This window comes from Melanotaenia boesemani, chromosome 7, assembly GCF_017639745.1.
Source record: "Melanotaenia boesemani isolate fMelBoe1 chromosome 7, fMelBoe1.pri, whole genome shotgun sequence".
Classification (NCBI taxonomy): Eukaryota; Metazoa; Chordata; class Actinopteri; order Atheriniformes; family Melanotaeniidae; genus Melanotaenia; species Melanotaenia boesemani.
In genome coordinates this window covers 30,232,623-30,257,247 of record NC_055688.1, presented here as the reverse complement: position 1 = coordinate 30,257,247, position 24,625 = coordinate 30,232,623, and the positions used below count along the sequence as shown (strand labels likewise).

The 24,625-nt window shown below is 40.0% G+C and overlaps 1 protein-coding gene across 1 annotated transcript in view; it reads right to left on the bottom strand.

The window, feature by feature from the left end:
- Positions 1–7,506: 7,506 nt before the first annotated feature.
- tspan17 (tetraspanin 17) overlaps positions 7,507–24,625 on the bottom strand; it is a 29,497-nt gene continuing 12,378 nt past the window's right edge. Inside the window, exons 2-8 of the mRNA XM_041989782.1 lie at positions 19,667–19,717; positions 15,522–15,668; positions 14,578–14,748; positions 13,945–14,070; positions 13,596–13,643; positions 11,839–11,955; positions 7,507–11,593 (exon numbers count right to left, since the gene is read on the bottom strand). Coding sequence (XP_041845716.1) covers positions 11,528–11,593; positions 11,839–11,955; positions 13,596–13,643; positions 13,945–14,070; positions 14,578–14,748; positions 15,522–15,668; positions 19,667–19,717 — 726 coding nt within the window. The 3' untranslated portion in view covers positions 7,507–11,527. The remainder of the gene's footprint in view (positions 11,594–11,838; positions 11,956–13,595; positions 13,644–13,944; positions 14,071–14,577; positions 14,749–15,521; positions 15,669–19,666; positions 19,718–24,625) is intronic.

Here is a 24,625-nt window from a genome sequence, read left to right as displayed (position 1 = left end):
CATACGCCCATTTAGTTCCCTATATCTGACAGCTTCATGGCATTCTGCAATGAGTTGGTGCTCTAACACTAAAATCCTCCAAGTAAAATGGTCGATGTATCGGTCTCTTGGGCCTAGTAACTAGCTCATCACACCATTATGTTTCTAGAAAAAAAACAAGATCCTGCTGTTATGGCAACTGACTTATTCCGACTCGAAGAACCATTAATTGTTCTGACGTTTATGAACATGTGAGGTTCCAGTCTATGGTCTCCATGGCATCAGATAAAGGATGAAAGAAGCTTTCTGTTCCCTTTCAATAATCTCTAATGAAATGTAGTTGTAGCTGAGTGTGGTCTACAATAAAGAAAAAAATTAATACAGTCAATAACGTATCCAAAATAGTACAGAAATACACACCGCTATATTCCTGTAGTCCAGCAGGGGGCACCATGAGGTGACCATGAGTTGACCTTGCTTTTAACTTTCTGTACATAAATCCTAATCGATTCAGTTTTAATTATGGCTTGGTACATGAAATAACATCAATTGAAACAGAATTTTTTTTTTTTTTTTTTTTTACATTTTTCTGTAGACAGTTTAGGTCCATGCTACTTTAAATGGTTGAGCCTGGTCTCATTTTCTTGTAGGATTTTCATCCAGGAAAATGACAACGTCCTTAAGGTTCATGTCTCCCATGCACTTTTCCATCAGTTTCTGAAGATGTGTTTTACTCATTTTGGCACCCAATTAAACTTCCAGAAACCAAGTGGACACACAAGGGCAATTTAGGGCTTTACAGCCTCTTCAACCTTGCCAGGTTTCAAATCAAGGACACTGAACCACTTGGAACCAGAGAGTGCAGTGAATGTGTAATCTGTCCTTGGGAGTGCATATGTGTCTTTCAATGTCTGCAGGTTCAATTTCCTGTTGTCAGTACAGAGGCATACTTGGCCATTCTTCTTCATGACGACAACAATTGAGGAAGAGAATGGCGACTGAGTGTATCTGAGTAATCCGAGTGTATTGGCAGGACTTTATGATTGAATGGTGTCATTTGTAAGACTGATGTGATGCTTGATTTTGTTCATCTTTCCAAAGTCATTATTGTTCTGAGCAAAGACCTTGGGCATGCTGTTCAGCTTTTTAATTATACTACTTTTCCATTCTGGACAGACTATGGAGTTGCCAAACTCAAAATTTCGGTTAGCTCACTTTGAGGTCTCAGATTCAGAAAGAAGAACGGGGATGAATGAAGCTGGGATGGTAATGTCATGCTCTGAATCAATGGAGATCACAACTGGTAGTCTTCCTGGCCATCTTCTTGGTAGGTCAATGAGACAGGGCTTCACTTGTAGCCCTCCAGGCAGGGAAGGCAATGAAGGGTGATCCATGATGACAGACTTCTCATAATGGAATCATTTGATTGTCACAGTCCCTTTCAGAACAACTGTTCCTTCAGCAGGAATGACTTGTCTCTGCCGTGTGTTTGCACCATTCCGATACTACTGTCATGGTTTCGTCCTTGTCCCAATTGTAACACCTTCAGCACTGTCCTGTAGCCATTCATGGCAGGATATTATCTAGCCTGGCTATTTTCTGTGTTCATATCATACACTACATCAAGGGTGTTAGTGCTAATCAGTATCTGGTACCCTGAAGCTCGGCCATCTAAAACTACCAGAACTAATGTTAGGACTTCATATTCAGATCCAAAGGACTGTTTTTTGGGAAGGTGATCTTGACTTCCACATAGCCCAAGTAGAGCACAGGTTGACCATTGGTCCCTTCAACTTCCAAAAGGTTATAAAGCAGTTAGTTCCGTTATTTAGGTAAGTATTGATTAAAACGTTACCATGGCCACTTGTGTCAAAGAGACCGCTGAATTGTATCTTCTGGACTGTAATTGACTATACTTTTTGTCCGTATCAGCTTTTGGAGAACTATGAAAGGGCGTTCTTGGACATCAGATTGTTTCAAGGCAACACTGAATTTGGGTTTGGCACGTTCCACATCTTTAGCAATGTGTTGGTTAGCTTCTCAAAGCTCAGTTTGCTCTGCAACAGAGGCTTTATCTAAAAATCACCATTGTCAGGTGAATGTCCTTTCAGCTCCCTGAGGCACTGCTTTTTCTTCAAATGACTTTTTTTCATTCACTAAAGTGGGCCTTTTTGGCCATCTTATGGGCTGGACACACGGGTGGTGACCAACAACAATGACAGGCGAAACTCATCGCCATCCAGGTGAAACCCAACGCACGGGACACGACAAAGAGTAGCGACAGTGGCAGCATCGCGCATCGTGCTCTCGGACCGCTTTTCTCCAGGAAATTTGATTGGTTATGATATTGGAGGGAATTTTAACATTTTCAAACCAGTCCATGACAGACAAGGCATGAAGAATGTAGAGTCAGAAGATTTAGCTTGAATTGACAAAGCTTGCTGTTGACTCTATTGTACAAATGAGAAAGAAACCCCTGTTTTTTTCTGTTTTACAAACAGCATGGTGAATATTATCATTTGGTGGCAGACCTCAAGGCTGATCCAGATAAACCCAGGACCGACTAACTCACACTGGTGCCACATGGCTGCCTTTTTGTTTACATCTCTATAAACACTGTGTGAAATATTGTAAAGTGTTGGAAAGTCATACACAGGTAAAACTATCAGCTCCTCAACATTGCAAGTGTTTGCAGACTGCACTGTCCAGCCTGCTCTCAGCTCATTGGTCAGTCAATGATGCCACTCGCTGGTTGGTTGTAGAGCCATACAACAGTGACAAAAGTTGAACATTTTTCTATTTTCTTGTGTCATGTCGCACATCTTCAAAGAAGATGAAGAAGAAGATTCAAAGCAGCTTTCAATCAGCAGAGATAAGAAGACCCATTTACCAGGATTCTGAGGAGTATTCATGAATTGAGTGAAAAGTTCTTTGCCATCTTTAACTGCTTCAAAAACTGCATCCAGCAGTTGGGGGTAAGCCTTAAGGCAGATTTATGCTCGTGTGACGTCTGAATGCGGTAGGTTGGTGATGCTGGTGATTTGCTCTCGCACTCGAGCGTAGGGGGTACACGTAGTTTTGATGTCATGTTGCAGTTTTTCCTTCCAATCTGAAGGTGGCAGCAGGGGTGGTATCGGCCGGTAAACTCATCAGGTCGGCATTCTTTTAATGGTTTACTTCAGTTCGGTAGGTATTTTCTGTTTTAAAACAGCAATGGCATCCAGTATGGTTCTGTGTCTTTATTAGCTTGTGGAAGAAAATGATGAAATAATTCGATCAGCCTCTCATCAACTTGATCCACTGGTTATTGTTTTTAAAAACGGTGGTTACTACACAAATTCAGTGAGAAGATCCAGATATCCGGCGTGATCCCAAACTGACCAATCACAAGGAAGTACCTCCACGTAACCGTCTGCGAAGCAGGGGTGCACGTCAAGTCTGGAAAAGATGCTCGTCGAGCCTCTGCGGAGCTACACAGAGACTGCGGAGGTTACGCAGGCACCGCGTAACTATAAATCCCCCTATTCTACTATTCTACAGTCATTTAGCAGACGCTTTTATCCAAAGCGACTTACATTTGAGAGTAAGAACAACACAAGCATGAATTCAAACAAGATAGGACATCATAATTAAGTAATAGTCCGACTGCTTTGAGTCCAGTTGGACCCAGGTGCCTTTAGGTGTGGCTTCAGGACCTATTCTTTTGACAATACCTGACACAGGTGAAAGCAAAGTTTCAAATATTTTCTGTGATTTTTGTAGATTGGACAAGGTTTCTTTTTTTTTGAGAAGTTGCATATGTGAACTGAGCTTTCTCGGGCCTGAGATGCTGCAGGAAACAATGGCTTCACAAATGTGCATAATGAATGTCAACCTGTTGTTTCAGAAAGACGATTCAGAAACACTGTTTTAAGGTTGGAAGCTTATGTGCTGATTTAAGTATTCAGTTTTACAATGTATACTTTCTCCACAAAAGCTAAGCAGCTCTTTCCCATGTTAGAGGAAAAACCAACAACATGAAAAACAAAGCGAAGATGCAGCAACACATCTAGCTGTTCTATATTTTGAGCTCTGCCCCCATGTGGTAATAGAAAGCTAAAACTCATTGTCACTCATTGCTGTAGCTGCTGAGAAGCACTAAGAAGAGGTTTGTTCCAAAAAGTGGAGCTTTTCTCAACTTTGCACAGCAAGCTACGCAAACAAAGTAATGCCATGGAGCCTCGATTAAGTCTGGCGATGCAAGACATCAGCTGATTCAGACTCAGCAAGAAGTGAGAACATTGACAACTGAAATGTACAATCATGAATCTTGTCCTAGAACTGAGCAATGTTTTTTTATGCACCACCTTAAGATGATTGACAGTTGCCATTTGATTTTCTTCTGCAGCTATTCTTTTTTTTTTTTTTTAAGATCCATTTTAACAATATAACAATGCAAAACAAATAAAAAATAAATTTTCATACTCTTCACAGCAGTTTCCAATCATCAGCCTGAGCAGAGATCAGGCCCCATCCTATGCCAGACACCATGACAGCATCTTCAGCTCTGACAGGCTGCTTCCCCCACAGTGTGTAAAGGAAATGCTTCACTTCCTGGTGCTGACAGATGTTACAACTAAAAATGCACACACTGGACCTTACACCAAAAATTCTCAATTTACACAGTCCCTAGAGTGGAATAAAAGTGTATTTCTACTCATCTATCATCTTCCTTTTTTGCTGTATTGATATTTGTAGATTTAGCTGTCATACTTTCCCTTCTGCTGCAACACTGTAAATTCCCCAGCTGTTTTTTCTTTTTTTCACAAAAGATTATCAGATCTTAAAATTTAGATATTTATCACCAAAGGCAAAGAAGTACAAAAAAAAAAAAAAAAAGACACTCAAAACAAAACGGAGTCTTTGTTCTTTTCAGGATTCAGCCAAAGGTCTGACGCAGTTACTAGCACGACGACACATATGAGTCATGGTCTTATTTGCTTGCAAGGAGGAGACTCATCTCGGAGCAGAGCACACGGAGCTGCAGGTAAAAGTCCTGGAGCTGCAGCCTTGTTACTTGAATGATAATGACTGCAGCTGATTTTAGGTGATATGGGCTATATCAGCCATTGCATGAATGTTTTGCTTCCAACTTGCCTGCAGAAAATAAGAAGCAATTTTTGGTGCATAAAATTTTAGCTCAAAGGACTCTAATGTCATCCCCTCAAACAGAACTAAATACTGGTTTATGTTTCTTGTTCTAAATAGCATATGCCTCGACTGTTGCCTAGAGAGAGGAGCCAGACATGGTGTCATGTGACTGGGGGTTGTTTGGCAGTAAAATATGACCTGCTGTACATCTTTATCTCTAATATTATCCAGCTGCTTTCCTTTTTAAATTATCCCTTGGAACAGGAATTCTTGTCTCTCACACACAATCCAAAGGTGGAGATCAATAAAAGAAAAATATTGTCATATTTGCTTTTAAAAATTACTCTTCAAAGTAAGAACACATGTTCAGTATTTAGAAATTAAGATTATAGCTATTATGTGGAAGGTCTGCAGTACCTATCTATATTTTTAAAACAGTGATTTGAGGTAGATATGATGAGTGTTTTAATGTTTAGTTGTGGTTTTTTTTTTTTTTTGGGGGGGGGGGGGGGGGGGGGGGTTGTTTTTTTATTAGAAATGCTGGTTTTGTACCTATTTACTAAATGTAGAAACGTCCCCAGACAAAACCAGAAAGAAAATTGCATGTCTGATTTAAGCTGACATACTTTGATACCATCAAATTCAAGATCACTGGTGGTAAACCAAAATGCTTAAAGCAAAGCATGTGTGAGTGTAATGCTGACAATTGGTTTAAATAAATCAACAGCTAAAACTGAACTGATTATCAGGGACCTAAATGCAGCATTTACACCCCAAGGCAAGACGGCTATTTTCATATTACAAAAAACATTCTGTTAGACTTTGCCACAATCTCACAGATCTACACACCACTGCCACATGCATTTCAATGCAACCTTCCATGTTCAGAGTCTTTAAAGTGAGTAAAAAAGTAAATGAGTAAGCACCAGAGTAAAATATGGAACTATATCTACATTAAAGGTAAGAAGGTCACATGCACTGTGTCTGTGCTCCAAGATTAAATGTAATTTAGTAGGGAGCCAGCACTTTGGAATGGCCTTGCAGATGTATAGTATAATCTGCTAATTAAATCTTTAAACTTAACTTATAAAGGAAATGCAGTGTGTATCTTGCAGTGATGTCTCTGAATTGTCCACTAAATGACATTAAATCATCTGGTCTCTGACTGTGCCTGCTGTAGGCTACATTTTGATTCCTGTGCAGATAAAAATAAAGAAAAAAATAAAACAAACAAGAAAGAACAAAAACATGAGGCCAGTCAATTTTTTAACAGTAATTTTAACAGATAGTTTGTGGCAGCAGCAGCTTTAAATGGAATCAGATGGGAGGAATGTCAGTAGGAGCTCCGCTTTCAGCTATGAAGCTGCATGCTCCATGTAAACAATAACAACCGTTTAATAAATTTACAAGGATGGCTAAGTTCACATATTATCAGTTTCTACTCTTCCCTCGTGGCCAGATATTGTTACATAAAGACAGAACATGGCTGGTGTCCATCAAGTCTTTCAGTCATCGTCTGGGAAACAATGCCAGTTTGTGCATTGCTGGCTAGAATGCTTCATTTTCGAGATGCACGTTAAAATAAAACGTCAATAGTCTCTGAAGTGTATGAATTAATTTTCTACATTCATTTTTCTCTTTGATCTCAATTTCATGTTGCAGAAGAGTACCAGCAGGTAACTGAATGGATTTGTATAGTTTGTAGCTGCTCTCCAAGAGCCACTAATGGCAAGAAAATATGCACGCACACACACATATATACACAAATGCAGCATTTGCATTGCATTTTCTCTGGCTTAGAGGATTAAAAGATGAGGTCACAGCAGCAGTGTATTGGTGTCTGTGTTCCTTGTCACTATTTGTCTCCCTCTATTGGCTCACTTATTGCAATATTACAAACTGAAGCATAAGTAATCACAGAAAACCTTCATATCCTTGGATATCAACAGCCTTTGCCTGTTTATCTTGTGCACAGCTGAGGAAGCAGCAACAAGTGCCATTGATTTCACAAAAAGTTAAGAAAAATAATTAAAAGTAAGTACTGATCCAATATTCTCATGCATGATTAGTAATGCTGATGCTTTCCAGTGCAAGCTGCAGGGTGATGAAAAGGCAGTGTAGACTTTACTCTTAATAGAGTGTAAAGAAAATATCAGGTTCTTGCAACGTACAGTACCGCTGCGTCAGAAATGTCCGTTTCTTCTTAAGTGAAACCAAAGGAAACAAAGCTGATCTCATGAATTCTTTAATATATGAAAGAGACATGTTTTTACAGAATATACAGTGTAACAGACCAGTTTTCACTTACATTTCTTTACAAGACTGCTCCACTTGAGCAGGCAGGTAGAAGCAGAAAGAACACACTGACAACATGGCTTAGTTTTTTTATTATTATTATTATTATTCTGCTGCAAGCAAGACATTTGAAAAACAAATCTTAATGCAGAATAAAAGATCTATTGCCCTGCAGTACAGAGGGGTATTTGTAGTGGTTCTCTGTGTGGCTAAATGATCATGAACTGTGTCCATATTCTGTAAAGCCATCAATCTATGAAAAATGCTTTTTTGAATTCCTGTCTCTACATGTTTGTATCTACATTAAATGTCACATCCTGGAATGGAAATGTCAGTACTAATAACTGTGGTATTGCTGTTAAAATTCTGACTAACTAATCAGTTACGCTGTTTCTGTGCTCTGATGTGGCCGCCGTTTGTACACAATGAGGTAAGACTTGTCGATGTCTGATGTGCGGCTCACTTTACAAGCTGAGGAAGGCTCCGATGATAGCCACTTTTTATTTAATACATAAAGGATATAAAGTTCCAGCAAATGTTTCAGGACTTTTTGTTGACATTTATTAACCATCCACATTCTCACTTACCGAAGAGATGTAAAAGAAACAAGACGTTAAGCTGTAGCTGTGAGTGCATATCAAATGTTAATGCAGGTCTGCACAAACGTGGCAAAAGCCAGAATAAAAGCTACAATATCACTGAAAACATCTGTTGATTCACTTTGCTAGACTTAATTGCTGTTGTGCATTACAATGCATAAAGGGAATTTAAACTAAATGTGGAGCAGTAGGTCCAGGCTGATACAGATGTGTACATTCATAGTATGCATAAGGCTCCTCCAGGGGAATGATTTAAGTGCCCATGGGGACAGCAGAGAAATTAAGGTGTTTTGTGATGCAAGGCCATTACGACAAAGGACAAAGCATAATTAGCATTTTCCCTCCCGCTTTCCACAACATTAAAGGAATACAAAAAGCAGAGCAACCCCAAGCTGTTAAAATAAACATACTCCAGTGAGTCACCTCTGCATATTAATGTCCAGGCAGCAACTGCAAAGTACTATGGCATTATTATTCTTATTACCAATGTGGCTGTCTGATTATTGGCACGTCCATCCAGAAACAGCAGGGGCTTCAGAGAAAAACTGAGAAGGAGTGTGTTGTTTTGTTCAAAAGACGTAGCTCTGTAGTGCGGCACAACTGACACTTGTGGTCCCCATCTGCCCTCAGCAAAGCTCAAAAGGCTGCAGCCCACCGTTTAGTCACGTACAAAGCAGAAGCTTCCTGCATGCATAAGCAGTGGGGGGCTTTCTTCTCGTTGTTTGTTTTCATGGAAAGAAAGTGTGCTTAAGACCCTCAGTCAACATTTCCTGTCAAGAGTGACTGAAGGGGAAAAAAAACTGTGTTAATCTTTGATTTACTAATTCATCACACGTTAACTGTTTCAACCCACGTATCAGGAAGTGAATCTTCAACGTGTGAGGAAAATAGAAAAAACAAGAGCAGGTTTCATCCAGATTTTCCAGTGTAGAAGTGGAACAGACGGATTTGCAACACTAAAAATCAAACAAGCCCACACACATTTGAACTTTAAGAATGAAAAAACAGGAGGAAAAAAAAGTCACATCAGGCAAATGTTGCAGCTTTGGTAGAAAATTTACAAGCATTGTAAGCCGGGCATTTTATCCTGCCAATCATCCCATTTCTGTTTGTTTTTCTTACCTTTCTCACTAATTACACCTAAAGTGCTGAAATATGTGCTTCTCTCTGCAATACATATACATTTACAGCAAGAGCAGTCATTAAGGCGCCATGACTCTGGCAAAGATGCACTGCGCTACGGTGATGCCTCACCCTAGTACTTGTGACACCTAAATTCAAATGCTTGTTTTTTATTGTTCCCCCCCCCCCCCCAGTGCTTCTCTCCACAGTTTAAAAATACATCAATATGGCACTCCGTGAAACAGATGCACTCTGATCAGGTTGCTTTTTGAAGATGGAGTATGTGGGCGAAAGCAACATGTGACATGTACGCACAGCAGATGATCATAAGGTTGAGCTGAATGCACTCCTATATATATTCTACAGAGAGACTCAGTGGAGTAGGAAAACTTTTGGTGTACTGTTCACAGATTATGAACGCTTCTCATCTTTCAGCTTGTGTGCACTGCATTCAAAGTATGTTTGTGGATATGCATATGGGTGTGCGCAGACCTGCGCGTGGTCAAGCAATTCCTTCTCCTTGTATCTGAAGAACCAGTTTAATGCTGTGAATAATGTTCAAAATTATCAAGTGAACCCAGTTATATTAAAAACTGCATTTGATACAATTCATTGCATCTCATGAGAGCCAAATATTTTTTCATGACAAAAAGGGAAAACAAAACATATAAGCTGAGTACAATGTGTAAACTTTAGAATAATCAGAATATCTCAGCCTGCAAACAATAAAAAAAACAAAACCGATTTTTCAGACTCCATCATGTGCAACCTCATGTCAGCTGGTTACTGCACTACACAGCTAGAAGCTAAAGCAGCATCCATGTTACACTGAGACTGCTGCTAGTATAAAAAAAGGGAACAGCATGTATTTACTATTATATTTATAATTAATTCCAAAAAACAGACATTAAAGATAAAAAGGAAAAAAAAACTATGCTGTATTTTTATATCTTTGTTTGATTTCTCAGCGTCACTGGCATTTCCAACACAGAGGGACAAAAAAATCACATTCTGACTAATCTTAGTTATCGCTGGCATTCCTAATAAATTCAGAATTGCAGCCCAGACAAAACCTTGGCAGAAAGCTGGTAGCCAGCAGATATTATTTGGTCTTCATTAGGACTGCTAACACCAACAATCAGAAGTCACTCTGCAGTTGATTGATGGGTTAAAGCTAAGGAAAAAAAGAGATGAGCAATGAGCTGAGAATATATGAATTTATATAAGGAGACTAAATGAAACACAGATAAAGGACGTCTTTAAACAACAGACATATATGCAGAAGACAAATTGTAAGACAGGTGCAGTAACATAAGTCATGTAAAAAAAGGCCCCAAACCAGCAATCCCATGTGCCTGAGGGATGCTAAGAGATAAACAAAAACCTCTTCCGCTGAACCATTTCCATGTAGGGCACTGACCTACAATCCAAGCCACAACAGGCTATTCCATGTAACACAAAGAAGCATCCATCAGCAGATCAACAGATAATACAATCATTACAGGGGCAAACAGGGCGACTTTTAGAAACTGTCACTGTTCTTCTGTATTAAGACGGTCTATCGCCATGCAACAGATGTGGATGGAAAAAATAGATTTGCTTTTGACCCGTGGCAGGAAGCATATATTTTCAGCCAGGCCCTGAGGTACTGTGGGTAAAGGGTGCAGACATTTCATGTTAAGGACAGGAAGAAAAATAATGGCACTTCATACATTTGAAAACTAAATTAAAGTAAATGAAAGTAAATCTCTTAAAATGCCTTTAAGTTGCAAGCATGACCAGCCAGTTTTTTTCTTTGTTTTTTTTTTCTTCTTCAAAGGCCATAACAGGCCATAACCATGGAGGAAAAAAATAAAATAAAGACATGTATGGGAATCCATGTGTTTGTCAGCTGGCCGGCCAGCCAGCCACCCACCATCCTCTGGAGCAGGATGTGGGGATAAACATTAAAAACAGGCTCTGTCATGCTTAACCTATAAAAGGACACTTGCTGTCACTCTTCCTTTGTTTTTTTCTTTTTCTTTGTTCCATCCACGGCTTCCAGTGCCCCAGCTGACAGGAGTCCTTGTGCAGCTGTGTGTCATTTTGCCCAAAGTTTAAAATCAGAGTGAATATAAAAAGAATAAAAAAAATCTAAAGTAGGCAGGACTTTCCTTATATATTTGGGTTAAAAATCCCAGCTGTTTGGTTAGCGTGGAATATTTTCCTTCCTCCTTTCAAGTGCCACCGATGAGCAGGAGAGTGAACTCTTTGTGTCAGCACGAACGCATGAGTATGTGCTGTTTAGCTCATTGGCAGAGTACAGTTACTGGCTCTCTGACCTTAGCTGGACGGGATTGTTTGTGTGCTGTGTTGACCTGGCTGCTGGGTCTGAGTGGGGCTGCCCCACTTCACCCCTCATGTCACCAGTTGGCTTTGACAGCTTTCACATCACTCACCAGGTTTTGAGCAAGGCAGATACCAAAAATCTGAAAAAAAAAAAGAAACAGCAACTTAAAAAGTTGGAAACATTTACTGGGAATGTTTCTGGTCAAACAAACTCATGTACTGCCAAGGTTTGGCTTGCTGTTGCATCTTTTCACCACTAGGTGGTGTTGGTAGCACAAAATCAGGACAACAGATTTCCTGTTCCTTTTAAGTAAAACAGAGTTTCATATAAAGCTGGTTTCCTAAAGTAGATTTTTTAAGTAAAGTCCAAACAATCACACATTACCTGTAAAAGTGCAATACCAACAAAGATTCCAGCTACAATAATCAGGTTATCTTGAAGCCACTTCTCAAACTGTCCCACGCATCCCTTGGTGTAGATATACTTTTGCCGGTCCAGCTCCTTTACAAAACAAATGAAGATAATGAATGTGTTAAAAATTAAAGAGAAAAAGCTTTTTTTTTTCTAACATCAAATGATAAACTAACAGAAGAATTTGGCCAAATGAATTATTTAAACAGTGAAACTCTGAGCTATGACTTATGTTGGACTAAAATATCACAGCTTTTTGCCTTCTGCCGTCTTCACTCCTAAATAAGACATAAAACTACATGACAGCTGACTCACATTTAAAAAATTTTAACTCATCAGTGTCTGGAAATTACGAGGAATATCAAGGCAGCGTATTCACATCCACTGCTGATCCTGTCTGGACTGAACAAACAGGCAGAAGCTGTTTCCTGTTACCGGACAGATGGCCGTTTGTGTTGTCACGGCCGATGATGTACACAGAGAGGGGTATAAAAGGTGTAATTTACTGCTGCAATGACACCACCAAAATAAAAAAAAAAAGAGGGTAAGAATGGGTGCCTCCACACAATGCTTTCTTTGTTACTCTTCAAGTCAGCCAGGGAAACTCTTTGTTCTCTTGAAAACCTGAAAGCTAGCTTTCAACCAATGAGACGTAAAAAGAGACTCTTGGTAGCCAATAAAAAATGCAGGAAACACCATGATATTCTGGCTGTGAACTTCCTCTAAAGCCATTTCAGCCCTCTCTTTATTATGTTTCTGTCAACCGCTTCCCCACCCTGCACTTCCCTACACAAGTTGAACTTTCTGCACATCACTGATAGTTTCAATGGTCAGGCACAAGCACAAGAGCAAAGAGAAAATGAATTCATACCAGCTCTGTGGCAGGTGGTTCACTGTACTGCAGTTCGCCTAGCAACAGCAATCTTTCTGACTGCAGTGCAGTGAGTTGTAACCACCACACCCACACACAGAGGAAAAAGCCAACGGACTGGCATAACCCACTGAGTAGCCAATTACAGAGTGTAGTAAGGCTGCTCTCTAGGCTATAACTGGCGTCTAATTATCACTGTAAGAAGAACAATCTGTTATTAAGGCAAGAAGCATGCGGGATAGCGTGTCTACCACTTAACCCTGTAGGCTCTCTGTCGGTTGTTCGTAGGTTTATATGCTATTCTGTAGATTGAGGGGAAAAAAAGAAAATAGCTTCAATTACTGGACTTTATGTAACTGAAGATGTCTGACTTGCTTTTGATATGAAACTCAATTATTATTCAGTTGTAGTAGGGGGTAATAAAGACAAATACAAAAGGAGCTTATTGCCACTCTTCACTCAACAGCCTGATATCTTGCTTACACTGTTACATTATATTACATTCATTTAGAGAAGGCTTTAATCCAAAGCCTCTTTTAAATGCTAGTGAGGAATACATTAGAAGTAAACATGGAGTTCAGTGTCCTAAAAAGATGCATCAATAATCGTTTTATAATTGCATCGTGGCCATCTCGATCGTAATGAAATCAAATCATGATGTTCCTCAAGATTCCTACCCCTACTCTGGTGTCATTTTAACCAAGAACATATTAGTATTGCACAACTCGTCTATTTATTTACTTCTTTTTCGTTTTTGCTAAAAAATCTTGAAAAAAAAGAATAGCTGGAGGCTGAGGAGAAACAAATAGAGTTAACTGTAGAGCTCAATTTAAGTAAAAGAGTCGTCTAAAATACCAACCCCTTGAAGCCGAACATCATAACCACACTGTGTGTTGATAACATCCTCCTGCAAAACAGAAAACACACATAAAATGTACTTTTTTATGTTACAGTTAAAAAAAACAGAACCTGCAAAATAAAGAAGATACATTTAACTTTAAATGAGGACGTACTAAACTAAAAAAAAAAAGAGCAAAAAGAAATGGCTACACAGATTGCTAAATGTTGAGGTCATTTCTTGTCAGGGATGTTGAAAACACCTAATGCGATCTATTTTACAAGCATGCTTTTTATACTAAAATGATGACTTCAGTTGCGTGACACTAAATGCATTTATTCACATAGAAAGGGGAGTATTCATGACTCACTGCAGGATCTTTGACACAACAGGAGAACGGCACTCCGCAGCGCTCCCTACTCGGATTCTTGTCAGTGCAGTTGAAGTAGATGTTCAGGTTCCAGTCGTCGGGCCCATGAGCTCCGCAGCATGACCACTGACACAGCAGCAAAAAAAAAAAAAGAAAAGGTCCTGATTAAACAGCCGACCCCAGCTAACAGACAGAATTACCTCCTCTGATCAGGCCATCTGAGCTCTTTAGCGTCTGACTCGGGTCAGCTTGGGTGGATAACCAGCTTACTGTGGCGGGTGGGGACTACAGATGAGCCTCACTTGGCGAGTCCATTGCAGATCTAATCTGCTTTACAGTACATCATGACAGAGCCCATCGTTTACACACACGAGCCAATTATCTAAACTGTCTCATGAATATAATTGGATAATCATTTGAAGGAAACACAATCACATCAATCACAAGATTGTTTCACTATTGTTTCACAATTGCATAAGAACCAGAATGACTCAGAATTCCTTTGCTAAGAGATTTATGAAGGGCGAAGTTTCACAATTCCAAAAGTCATCCTCAGAGCCAAAAAAGATGTGAAATGTTTAAGGGAGTAGAGTCGCTTCTCACAAGAATTAGTCCGTATTTGTTTTAACTCACGTATTCCTGGGCAAAGTCAATGAGATTCTGCAAGTCGATGTCATCGCGGTAGGCCTTGACATTATTGTTGATGAATAGGTTGAGCTGGTCTTTGATCCAGTCTTTGAAGACAAAGGCGAGGATCCCCGCAGTCAGCTCCATGAAGAAGATCAAACCCAGGAACACAGAAAACTGGGGAGTACATGAAACACACACGTGTTAACACATAAAAACAGAAACAAACAGAAACATAATACATGCCGCTTCAAACACGGCATTCCAAACAAAACAAGAAAAACAAGCTCAACTTTTTTCTTCTTATAATCTTAAAAGAATTAACAGGAAAGCTTTGATGTAATGTCTCAGCTCAAGTCTTGTTGTAGGACCTGCCCTGATTTGATAAGTGCGTGTAGCAACAAAAACCGCAGTCCCACAGGTACCGTTACATTATCCATTTACAGTAAACGCAGGAGACGAGGCTGATGATAAATGCAAAAAAGCCACATTAGCTCCTTACTCTTGACGCCTGATTTATTGCTGCTAATGGACATCTGCTGGAGTTGATAGCTACTCAGAACTGCAGCCAACAACGTGGCAGATTTGTCTCCATCAGTCACATGTTCTTCTCAATAAACCTGAACCCAAATAAACCATCTAAATGCCAATGTTGTGGGTTTTAGAAACATTCTCTGCTTCCATAGATTACAAACACAAAGGTTTTGTTGAGTTTAGTTAGACAGAGAAAACTCTTGTGTGGAACATGAGGCATGTGTTTCTGATAACCACTTTTCAATTTAACAGGACATGATTCACATTTAACACATTCTTGCCAAGAAACAACGACAGCATTTGGCTCTAGTGAGTCAAAGTGACACCTACCACACTAACAACCTCAGCATTAGTGTGAATTGCACAAGTCAAGTGGTAAAAACTGTCTGTGCTTCAAAAGCTGGAAGCTGGCTTACAAATTTAAGCAGGAAGGTGTTCTCTCGGAGGGCTCCAATGCAGCCAGCAAAGCCCAGGACAAACATGACTGCTCCCACCACGATGAAGAGCCACACGGGGTCGAAGCCCCCGAGATCTGTGATAGACGACAGATTGGACAGCACACCCTGCAGGACAGGAAAGCAGACACGAAAGTAGTCAAAGGGAAGAAAGTGCATTTAATTTCAAAAGAGCTTCTAATGTCAAAGAAGAACAGAGACAACAGAACTAATGTCATTGAGAAAAGTCCAGATGGGTTTGTCATGTTCAAGAAAGATGTGGAGAAAAATCTGACTGCCAAATTGTTATTTAGTTTTCTACATCAAGCGCGTTCCTGTGTTAATCAAATAACACCCGAGAGGTTTTTATCATTTTCCATCAACTTATGTTTAACACAGTCTCACTCTCTGGCAATTCTCCCCCAAGCCTATAAAATAAATACCTTTTATCACGAGATACTAAGCTCCAAGCTGTCTGAAGACATTCACAAACAGACATCTGTCCTTCCCTGCCCTTCAATCCCAACATGTTTCCTGCTGTCCAACAGCCTGTGCTGTGCATCATACCTTAAAGGAACCCCAGCTATTAAAGATTTTGGCCTTAACATGAAGTTATTGACATTTTGTACTAAAATAAATGGTTTCTGATAGATGAAAATTCCCAATTACTTTTAAAATCATATATATTTACAAATGTCTGAACTACTGAGGTCACCGTTATTTTACTTGCACAATGCATTCTGGGAGATTATGTATAAGGGTTGAACTTTAGACTAGAATATCTGAAGGTAAATACATAGCATTATATAGCATTATTATCCAAAGCGCTTTACACTACTTATCACATTCACCCATCCACACACACATTCACACACTGATGGCGGAAGCTGCCATGCCAGGCGCTCACCCATCAGTAGCAATTGGGGGTTTGGTGTCTTGCTCAGGGACACCTCGACATGAGCTCTCTGGGCCAGCGTCGAACCGGCAACCCTTGGGCTACAGTATGACCACTCTAACCACTGAGCCGTGCCGTCTCCCATGGAAGGAAAAGGAGACTTAATTTGTGGCAAGTTTTTCTTCTTAAACCGTGGATCCACATAAACAATGCTGCACTGAGCTGCTCTTGGTTTCAGTTTCCAGTCGGGGGGGGGGGACACAGCAACGTGAGTCTTCGCTGCTTTTCGAGCGATAAGAAGAAGAGAGCTGAAAGGGATAAAGTTTGTGGACAGAGTACAACTTCTCAAAGACCATGTTTATGTTTTCCACACTTCAAACCTTCTTTGAGTCAGTTTATTGACAACTGATGCCAATAGAGCTAGGGGGGTTGGCAGGAAAAAACAAAGGAACCAACAACAGAACAATAAAACAAGAAGAACATGGAGAAAAACGTCAGAGATGCTGGATGTCCTGCTGTCAGCCTCCAACCATCAAACCCGACCCTGAACCATCGAACCACCTCTGCTGGATTATGGTAATCTGTCATTTTTAATGCCCCTAGTCATTATCTTAAGAAACTAGGTCCTGTGTACCATTGTGCTCTGCGTTTCATTTCTGGCTGTGGAAATCACATACATCACTGCACTTATACGCTACAGCTAAATGTTCCTCTATGTACGCAGGCTTTGACATTGGCTAATTTTTATTCATAAAACTGTTCTTGGCCTAGTTCCTTTATATTTTTCTACCTACATGTCCAGGAACCAGACTCAATATAGCCTTCAAACTCATTCTGGTCCAGAGATGGCGGCCCCTAGAGTGAGAACAGAACTTAGGGGGGAAAGCTTTTAAATAAGCTGCATCTTCCACTTGGAATAACTTTTAAATTATTTGAAATTATTTGAAATGAACAAAATTTATGTCTCTGGGGGAATTTCAGTCTAAGGGCTCAAGAAGAAAAATCTCTTGGTAGATGTTTTTAACCCTTCTTGTATCATTCAACCCACGCTGCATTTCATTTACCTAATGTTGGCTGCTATCTTTGCTTTATGTGTTTTGTTTGACTTCTTGCCTTTGAAAGTTGATCTCTGTTTGCTATGTGGTAAATTGTGTACTTGTGATTGTGCTGCCTTTCCTGACCAGGTGACTCTTGAAAAAGAGATTTCTAATCTCAGTGAGTTTTAATCTGGTTAAACAAAGGAAAATTATAAAAATAAATAAATGTAATCAACTTGTTTGTGTGATTTACCAGGTTTATTTTACGTTATTAAATAATGTGTAAGGCACTACTGTAATCTGTAGCTATAAGAAAGCATTTACTTCTGAAGCTTACCGTGAACTGTCACTTACAGAAAGCAGAGATCTTTGCAGCAATAATCTCAGTGTGTATATTGGCCAGCAGCTTTTAAACAAACAGATATGTTTGATTTAGTCGATTCTGTCATCTTTATCAAGCCAACTGTCGTCATCAAGTGTGTTTTCAGTGATTTCTTCATCACTGTTTTTTTTTTTGAGCTTGGTTTCAAATTGAAAAGACCAAACAGAAAACAATGAGCCCAGACCCCTACAACCCATATATGTCGTTACCCAGAACATACAGAACGTAAACAGCAATGCCACCATACGAGTGAAAGGAATTGTTTAAAATTATGAAAAACTGCAGAGAATATCTTTTTATCTTGTCTTGTTTTTACAGCTGAAGCAAATGCTTATTAAACTAGGTTTATTGTCGCTACTTTCCTTTTAAAATGACTAAAAAAAAAAAAAAAAAAAACACATTTATCCCTGAACACTTTTCATTCCTTATATTTTGCACTCACACACACATTGACTAACTTGTATGTTTATACAGTCACTGTGCTATCCTGAGGGTTTAATCACTGATGGCTACAGTTGTGTGTTTGTTTTTTTGTTGCTGGTGTGTGGTTGTGATTCATGTTTTCCTCAGCTTGTCTTGTTACACGTGCCCCTGATAATTGTTGGCTTATGCCAAAGTAAGCTCAGTTAATATGACAAGATAGCACATTACAAGGTGGTTTAGTTTGTTAAAAAGTTGTTTTTCTGATATTTCCCAGTAGCCTTGCCCACAAAGCAGCACACTGGGGTCATCCTGACATTTGCTTGCAACATATTTCATGGTTCATGCGGAAAACACTTGAAGCTTAAGCCAAGAGATGTAAAATCTCAGACTGCTTAAGTTAATTAGCAGTGGGCAAGAAAAAAGCTATCAAACTGCCATTCTTATGTTTTTATGCCATTGGAACAAAATAAACTGCCTTCATTCAAATTTTAGCAGGAGGCCCTGAAACAATAATGTAGTCTGGCTGAAAGCATTGGGCTTGAAACTAATCATCTTAGTCACTGAGACCCAAACTCGCCATTACACCTTTCCAGCAGCCGCTATTCATCATTCAGCCTAATCCCTATAAATTATTCACACTGTTCCACAAAGGTTCAGTGCAGATCTATTTACACAGAGTTCATGACCAGACCTTGATAATCAGTACACACTTTTACGCTGGTGCAGCATTAACTGAACCCACTGGTACAATTTCTTGCTAATTAATTAACAAACTGACAGTTAATTCAATTGGAAGTTTTGAATGTGGCCATAATTCACTACACATCGGAGGATAATGGCAGTGGATGACCTTTGTAGCCTTTACTGTGTGGACAGTAAACAGTGACCAGCTTTTAGGCGAAAAGGAGGTCCAATTTACCCTGTGATGGGTTTTCATACAACGTAAGTCACCCGACTACTGATGGCTGACAGCCAAATGAGTGCATCATCTCACATGCCTGGCCCTTTATTTATTTCTAGCACCACTTTGCACATCAGGAAAACAATGTTCAACATTTATTAGACATTGGCTCAAGAAAACTAAGTTACACATCACACTGGAGCTGCAGCAGCATGATTCATTTCCTGACACAAACAACACATGTGCAGCAGTAGCATTATCAGGTAAATGCCTTTAAGTGCTTTGAAATGTTATTAGAATGGCACCTCCATATTTCACAATGCTTCACTCCAAAGTTGTGTTTCCATCTAAACAAACCAGCAAATCGCATTTCCAGCTTACATCTGGAATATCTGAAAGAATCTTAGCTAGGCAATTCAGGCAATGATGTTACACTTCGACAGTGGCTTTTGTGTGTGTGTGTGTGTGTATGTGCATGTTTATACATACCTTCTCCGCCCATGCCCACAGGCCTATACCCAAGAATGCCGCGCCTAGTAACTGTAAAACAAAGCACACAGAAGAGGATCTACTGTAAGATGGAAAGCAATACAGAGAAATTCCCAACAGTACCACTCAGATGTCACTGCACTGATTAAAATTAAAGACATTTAGGGGGGGAAAAAAACTACAGATGTAAATTAGCGGGTGAATCAAAAAACCTTTCTGTAGCAGGACCGTTTTGGGAGTGGTGTGATTTATAGTGCTGTTTCTCTGGCAGCATTACCAAACAGCACTGCTGTTTGCAAACTCTGATTTTCATTTTGTTCAAATTAAATGCGTCAGTCAGTCCATGACAACAACTTTTCCAAACACAGCTTTTCAGACTTTAAAACCCATGTAGAAGAGCACAAAGAAACAAACAATTACAAAGCCTCTTATTTCAAATAAACTGTATCCTCTGAACACAGACAGGTAATTGACTGGTCATGGAAGATCCAAGATCCCTCTGCAGCTGTTTGGTCTGCTTTAAAAACGGACCATGGTCTACTTCAATAGTATTGTTTGGCGCAGTATGAACACCAACTACACTCTGAAGCAGAAGAAGCAGGCTCTGGGCCACTCGAAAACCGATGGTCTCGGTTCACTTGCAAAAGTACTTTCCAGTGGAAAAAGAAAGAGACGTAAGCCAACTGTGATAAAGCATCAAAAAGAAGAAGAAGGAGGAGGAAGTGATACAGGGTATTGTTTGGGTAGGTGTATATGTTTTGCACATCACAGTAATATTAGGAACCTCCTTTCCTGAATCATGTAACCAGCAGAAGAAAAATCTTTCTAATTGGCTGTCCTGGATGCCGGGATGGTGAGAACACCATAAGCAAGGGTTGGAAATACTCCTGCAGGGCTTCACAGTAAAAGTGACCAGGTGCCTCATAATAAAACACTTGACATGTCCAGAAAAATAAGAATGGTTAAAAAAAAAAAAAATCAATATCACCTACGATCCACCTGCACCTGTGAAATTTAATCTATGTAATTTTTTACCCACAAAATCTGGGTTTTTAAAGGTTACCCATAGGTACGCGACCCGTTTCAGGATTCTGTCCAAGACTGCATTGTCTGGCTCCAATTTTTACAGTTTACTTGTAGTGAAGGAACCAGCGAAAGCAGAAAGATTTCCTCTTTTGGCCCTGGCCAATTCGGTTTTCTTCTTCTTCCTGCTTGATTATTAGTGATCAGTGGTTGTTTTGGGGAGCATCGTCACCTAGCGAGCAGTTGTTTTAACTATGTTACGTTTTCCAGGCGGTTTGGTCCGCTTCAGTTAAAGGTCCCATATTATGCAAAATTCACTTTTTAATGGTTTTGGAACAGTCATACTGGTCCCCCCGCATGTGTAGGAGACCCGTAAGTGTGAAACTCTTTCAGGCGCTCTCTCTCCCCCCTGCTCCACCTCTAGGGAAGTAAGCGCTGAAATAAGCTTGTTTGAAAGCGTGTACGTTATGACGTCATAAGGGACAATAACCACTCCCCACAGAGCGATGGACCCGCCTACCGGCTGTCAAAGCCCCCCCTCTAAAAATCACCTAGCGCCCAGTGTTTTTCCCTCTTCGGCAACCCTCGTTAGCGGACATGGCTAAGCGACAGAAGCACTGTTCTGTTTGTGGCTGCATAAATGAACACGAAAACGTTTTTTTACTTCCATCCACTGAACCCACGAGGACTGAGTGGATTAATTTTATTTTTGGAGGAAATGTACCCGGAAAACTTCCAAAGGTTTTGCATGTCTGTGGCCAGCATTTCAAAGAGGACTGTTTCCACAACATGGGGGCATGGAAAGCAGGCTTCGCCAACCGTTTGAAGCTGAAGCCAGGTTCAATACCAACTGTCCGTGAGACAGCTGGAGAGGTAAGAGCTGGCAGTTATTTTATCGTTTCGGCCTTATTAGTCTGATAGCTTGAAAATATATTAGCACTGTTGTAAATGTAGCCAAGTCACTGTTTCTACTGTTTGTATCCGGTGCCATTGTGCATCAGATTGATGAGCGTAGCTAGCTGTGTTCTCCGTGCGTCGCGGTTTGGGTCGGGATATTACTATTGATTTCAGTTGCGATGCGATGGGCGGAGCCAACAGCTGACCTGCTCCACCAGGGTTCTGCCCACCATAAACGGCACATTTCTGAAGCTGCTAAAAAGAGGGAGGTGAAGAGAAGCCGCTGCACTCAAACTGAGGGTCGATTTGTCCATACCATGGCGGAAATATTTCATTTAGATATTAATGAATGGTCTCAGATTGGGAATAAAGTGTATAATATGGGACCTTTAAGTGCAGTTTGAACATAAACCAAGCCAAAGGAAGTTTTGAAATTTTTCAGAAATCCCCTCCTAAAGGAGCCAAGTCCCCCGGACCATCCTGGTTTTAATGCCCCCAAAGATTTGTGGAGAAGGAACTAATTGAGAATAATTACTTTTTGAGACTTTAAACATTACTAAACTCTAAATTAAAGACATTGTCCTTAACACTTCATAAGTTGATACGTTCAGTGTTAAGGACAATCCTTCAGGTATTAATCTGTAATACGAGTGGATGATGAATGTAGATCTCACCGTTTTAATATAAGCACCAGCTCACTGCTGGAGATGGTCAAATGATTTTGCTAATCTACGTGCAGACACAAAAGTAGACACAAATATTAACAAATCTTCTGGATTACACATATCTGACCATGTGTTGGTCGACTAAACTGCTTAGCTGTCACAAAATGTAATTTATAAGGGATTTAAGTTGGTAATGAACTAATGTGGGCACACCTATGTTGGAATCTGAAATATAAAAGCTCCATTGAAAATACATTATATTGCAGGGAAGCTGATTAAATCGAATGTAATCCATTAGCCCACAAAAACAAGACCAGCAACGTGACAGAAAGCCCAACAACAGCAGCAGCAAGGAGTGGGTTGGCCTGGGAGGTTACATAAGCAGATGTCACAGAGGGCGTGGTGCTTTCAGTGTGAAAGTGACACCAAAGAGGAGACAGGATAAGCTGGGGGACACCACGTAGGGATTAGACTGACAGAGCAGGAGCTTTACACCATTTAACCTCATGCTCCATGTAGATTCAAGGAAGCTTACAAGATGTGACGAAGAAAAACAGCTCTCATCTTACAGCATGACCCTGCAATTACAAAGCTTTAATTAAGTTTTAATTCATTCATCTTCAAGACATTACAGCAACTGTAACTTTGCCCCCTTTTTTTCTAATAACTGTGATTCAGCTTCTGAGATTGACAAAAGCAGGAAGCCCCACAGCAAGAGGATGATAAGCTCCGAGCTGCTGGCTTTCTGTGAAGCTTTTTTCTTTTTTTTTCTGTGTAGAATTTGCATGTTATCCGTTTACTTCAGGTGCTTCAAATTCCCCCCAAAATTCCCATAAACCCAAAGATACCCAATTGTAATTTGAATATTCCGTCGTCTCCTTCCTTTAGCCCTTTGACAGTCAACCTTTCAAGGTTGTAGTCTACTGCTGATCCACTGAACACTGAAACAGGTTTAAACTTTCCGTGACCATCTACAGAATAAACCATATGCATCTGATGAATGGATGATAAACGCAAAACCATGTAGACTGTCCAGATTGACTTCAATCATACAATTCCATAGCTAGACTTGAGGAAGTCCCGACCCAAACTCAAGTATCAACAATCCATTTTGTTTTTCTTTCTCATAAATTATATTGAAAGTATGTCCATAGATCATTTCGTCATTTCCAACCATTAAGTCCTTCTGTTGACACTGCCTCCATGGTCCATCAATGAATTACTAAAACTCATTTGCATGTCTGTGTGTGTGACTATTGATAGCAGGTGTATTGTGTAGAATGTGCACTGCATGCCAAGTGGTGGGCGTGAAAGGATGCAACAGCATTGCTGATACTGTTTAGCTTTTGACAGACAGATTACAATAGGCAGAAATGTTCTGCATTCTGGACATCTGACAAACCACCTACTAACATTTTGTCTAGTTCACTCTCGTTAACAAAAACACACAAGTCTCGTCATGTTTTAGTCATCAAAGAGCCAGATTTAGCTTGTCACCATCTCATCATCGCCATGAAAAAAGGTGCCATCCTGATAATCCTCTGGATCCTGATGTTTTAACTAATTATAACCATTTGTAATCTGCTTTTCATCTCCACAATCCTTGAAAAAGTCCATTTAAATCAGTTAACTGCTCATTTACAGAATAAAGGTTAGAATGATTTCAGTCTGGATTTAGATTACATCACTATACTGAAACTACATTAGAAAAAGTTACAAATGACCATCTCATTGCCTCTGAAAGTGTTCCTGTGTCCGTGCTGGTCAGGGATCCTCAATCCTACTTCTCGAGGGCAGGTGTCCTGCAGGTTTCAAGTTTTCCTGCTGCGACATACCTGACTCAAATCAATGGGTAACTAACAGACTTGGGCAGAGCTTCATGTCAAGGTCTGCCCAAGTCTGAGTCAGGTGTGTTGCAGCACGGAAACTTCTAAAACCATATTAACACTGGCCCTTGAGGACGAGGACTAAGCATCCCTGTTCTAGATATTCATATTAAATTTCACACTACTGACCACAAATTTCTATTAAAAAGAGTTTAATTTGCGATTGGGATCAAAGGCACTGGGTTAGGTCATATTTATCAAACAGATTACAAAGATGTGTCCTTCGCACACACCCAAGCCATTTATGGCACACTACAGGGTTCTTGACTTAAAGTTTGCTTTCCCTTGGATTAACATCACTTAAAAACCTGTTGAATTGATGACACACAGCTTAATCAATCAAGAGGCCCTAGGACACTTTAATGGCAGTCTTCAAATCCCTAAATGCTGTATCACACAAAAGCTGGACTAAAATAACTTCTTTCCAGAGTCTGCTTGTTCTTATCATCATTCATATTTAACGCCGGTCTTCATAAGACGGCGTGTGT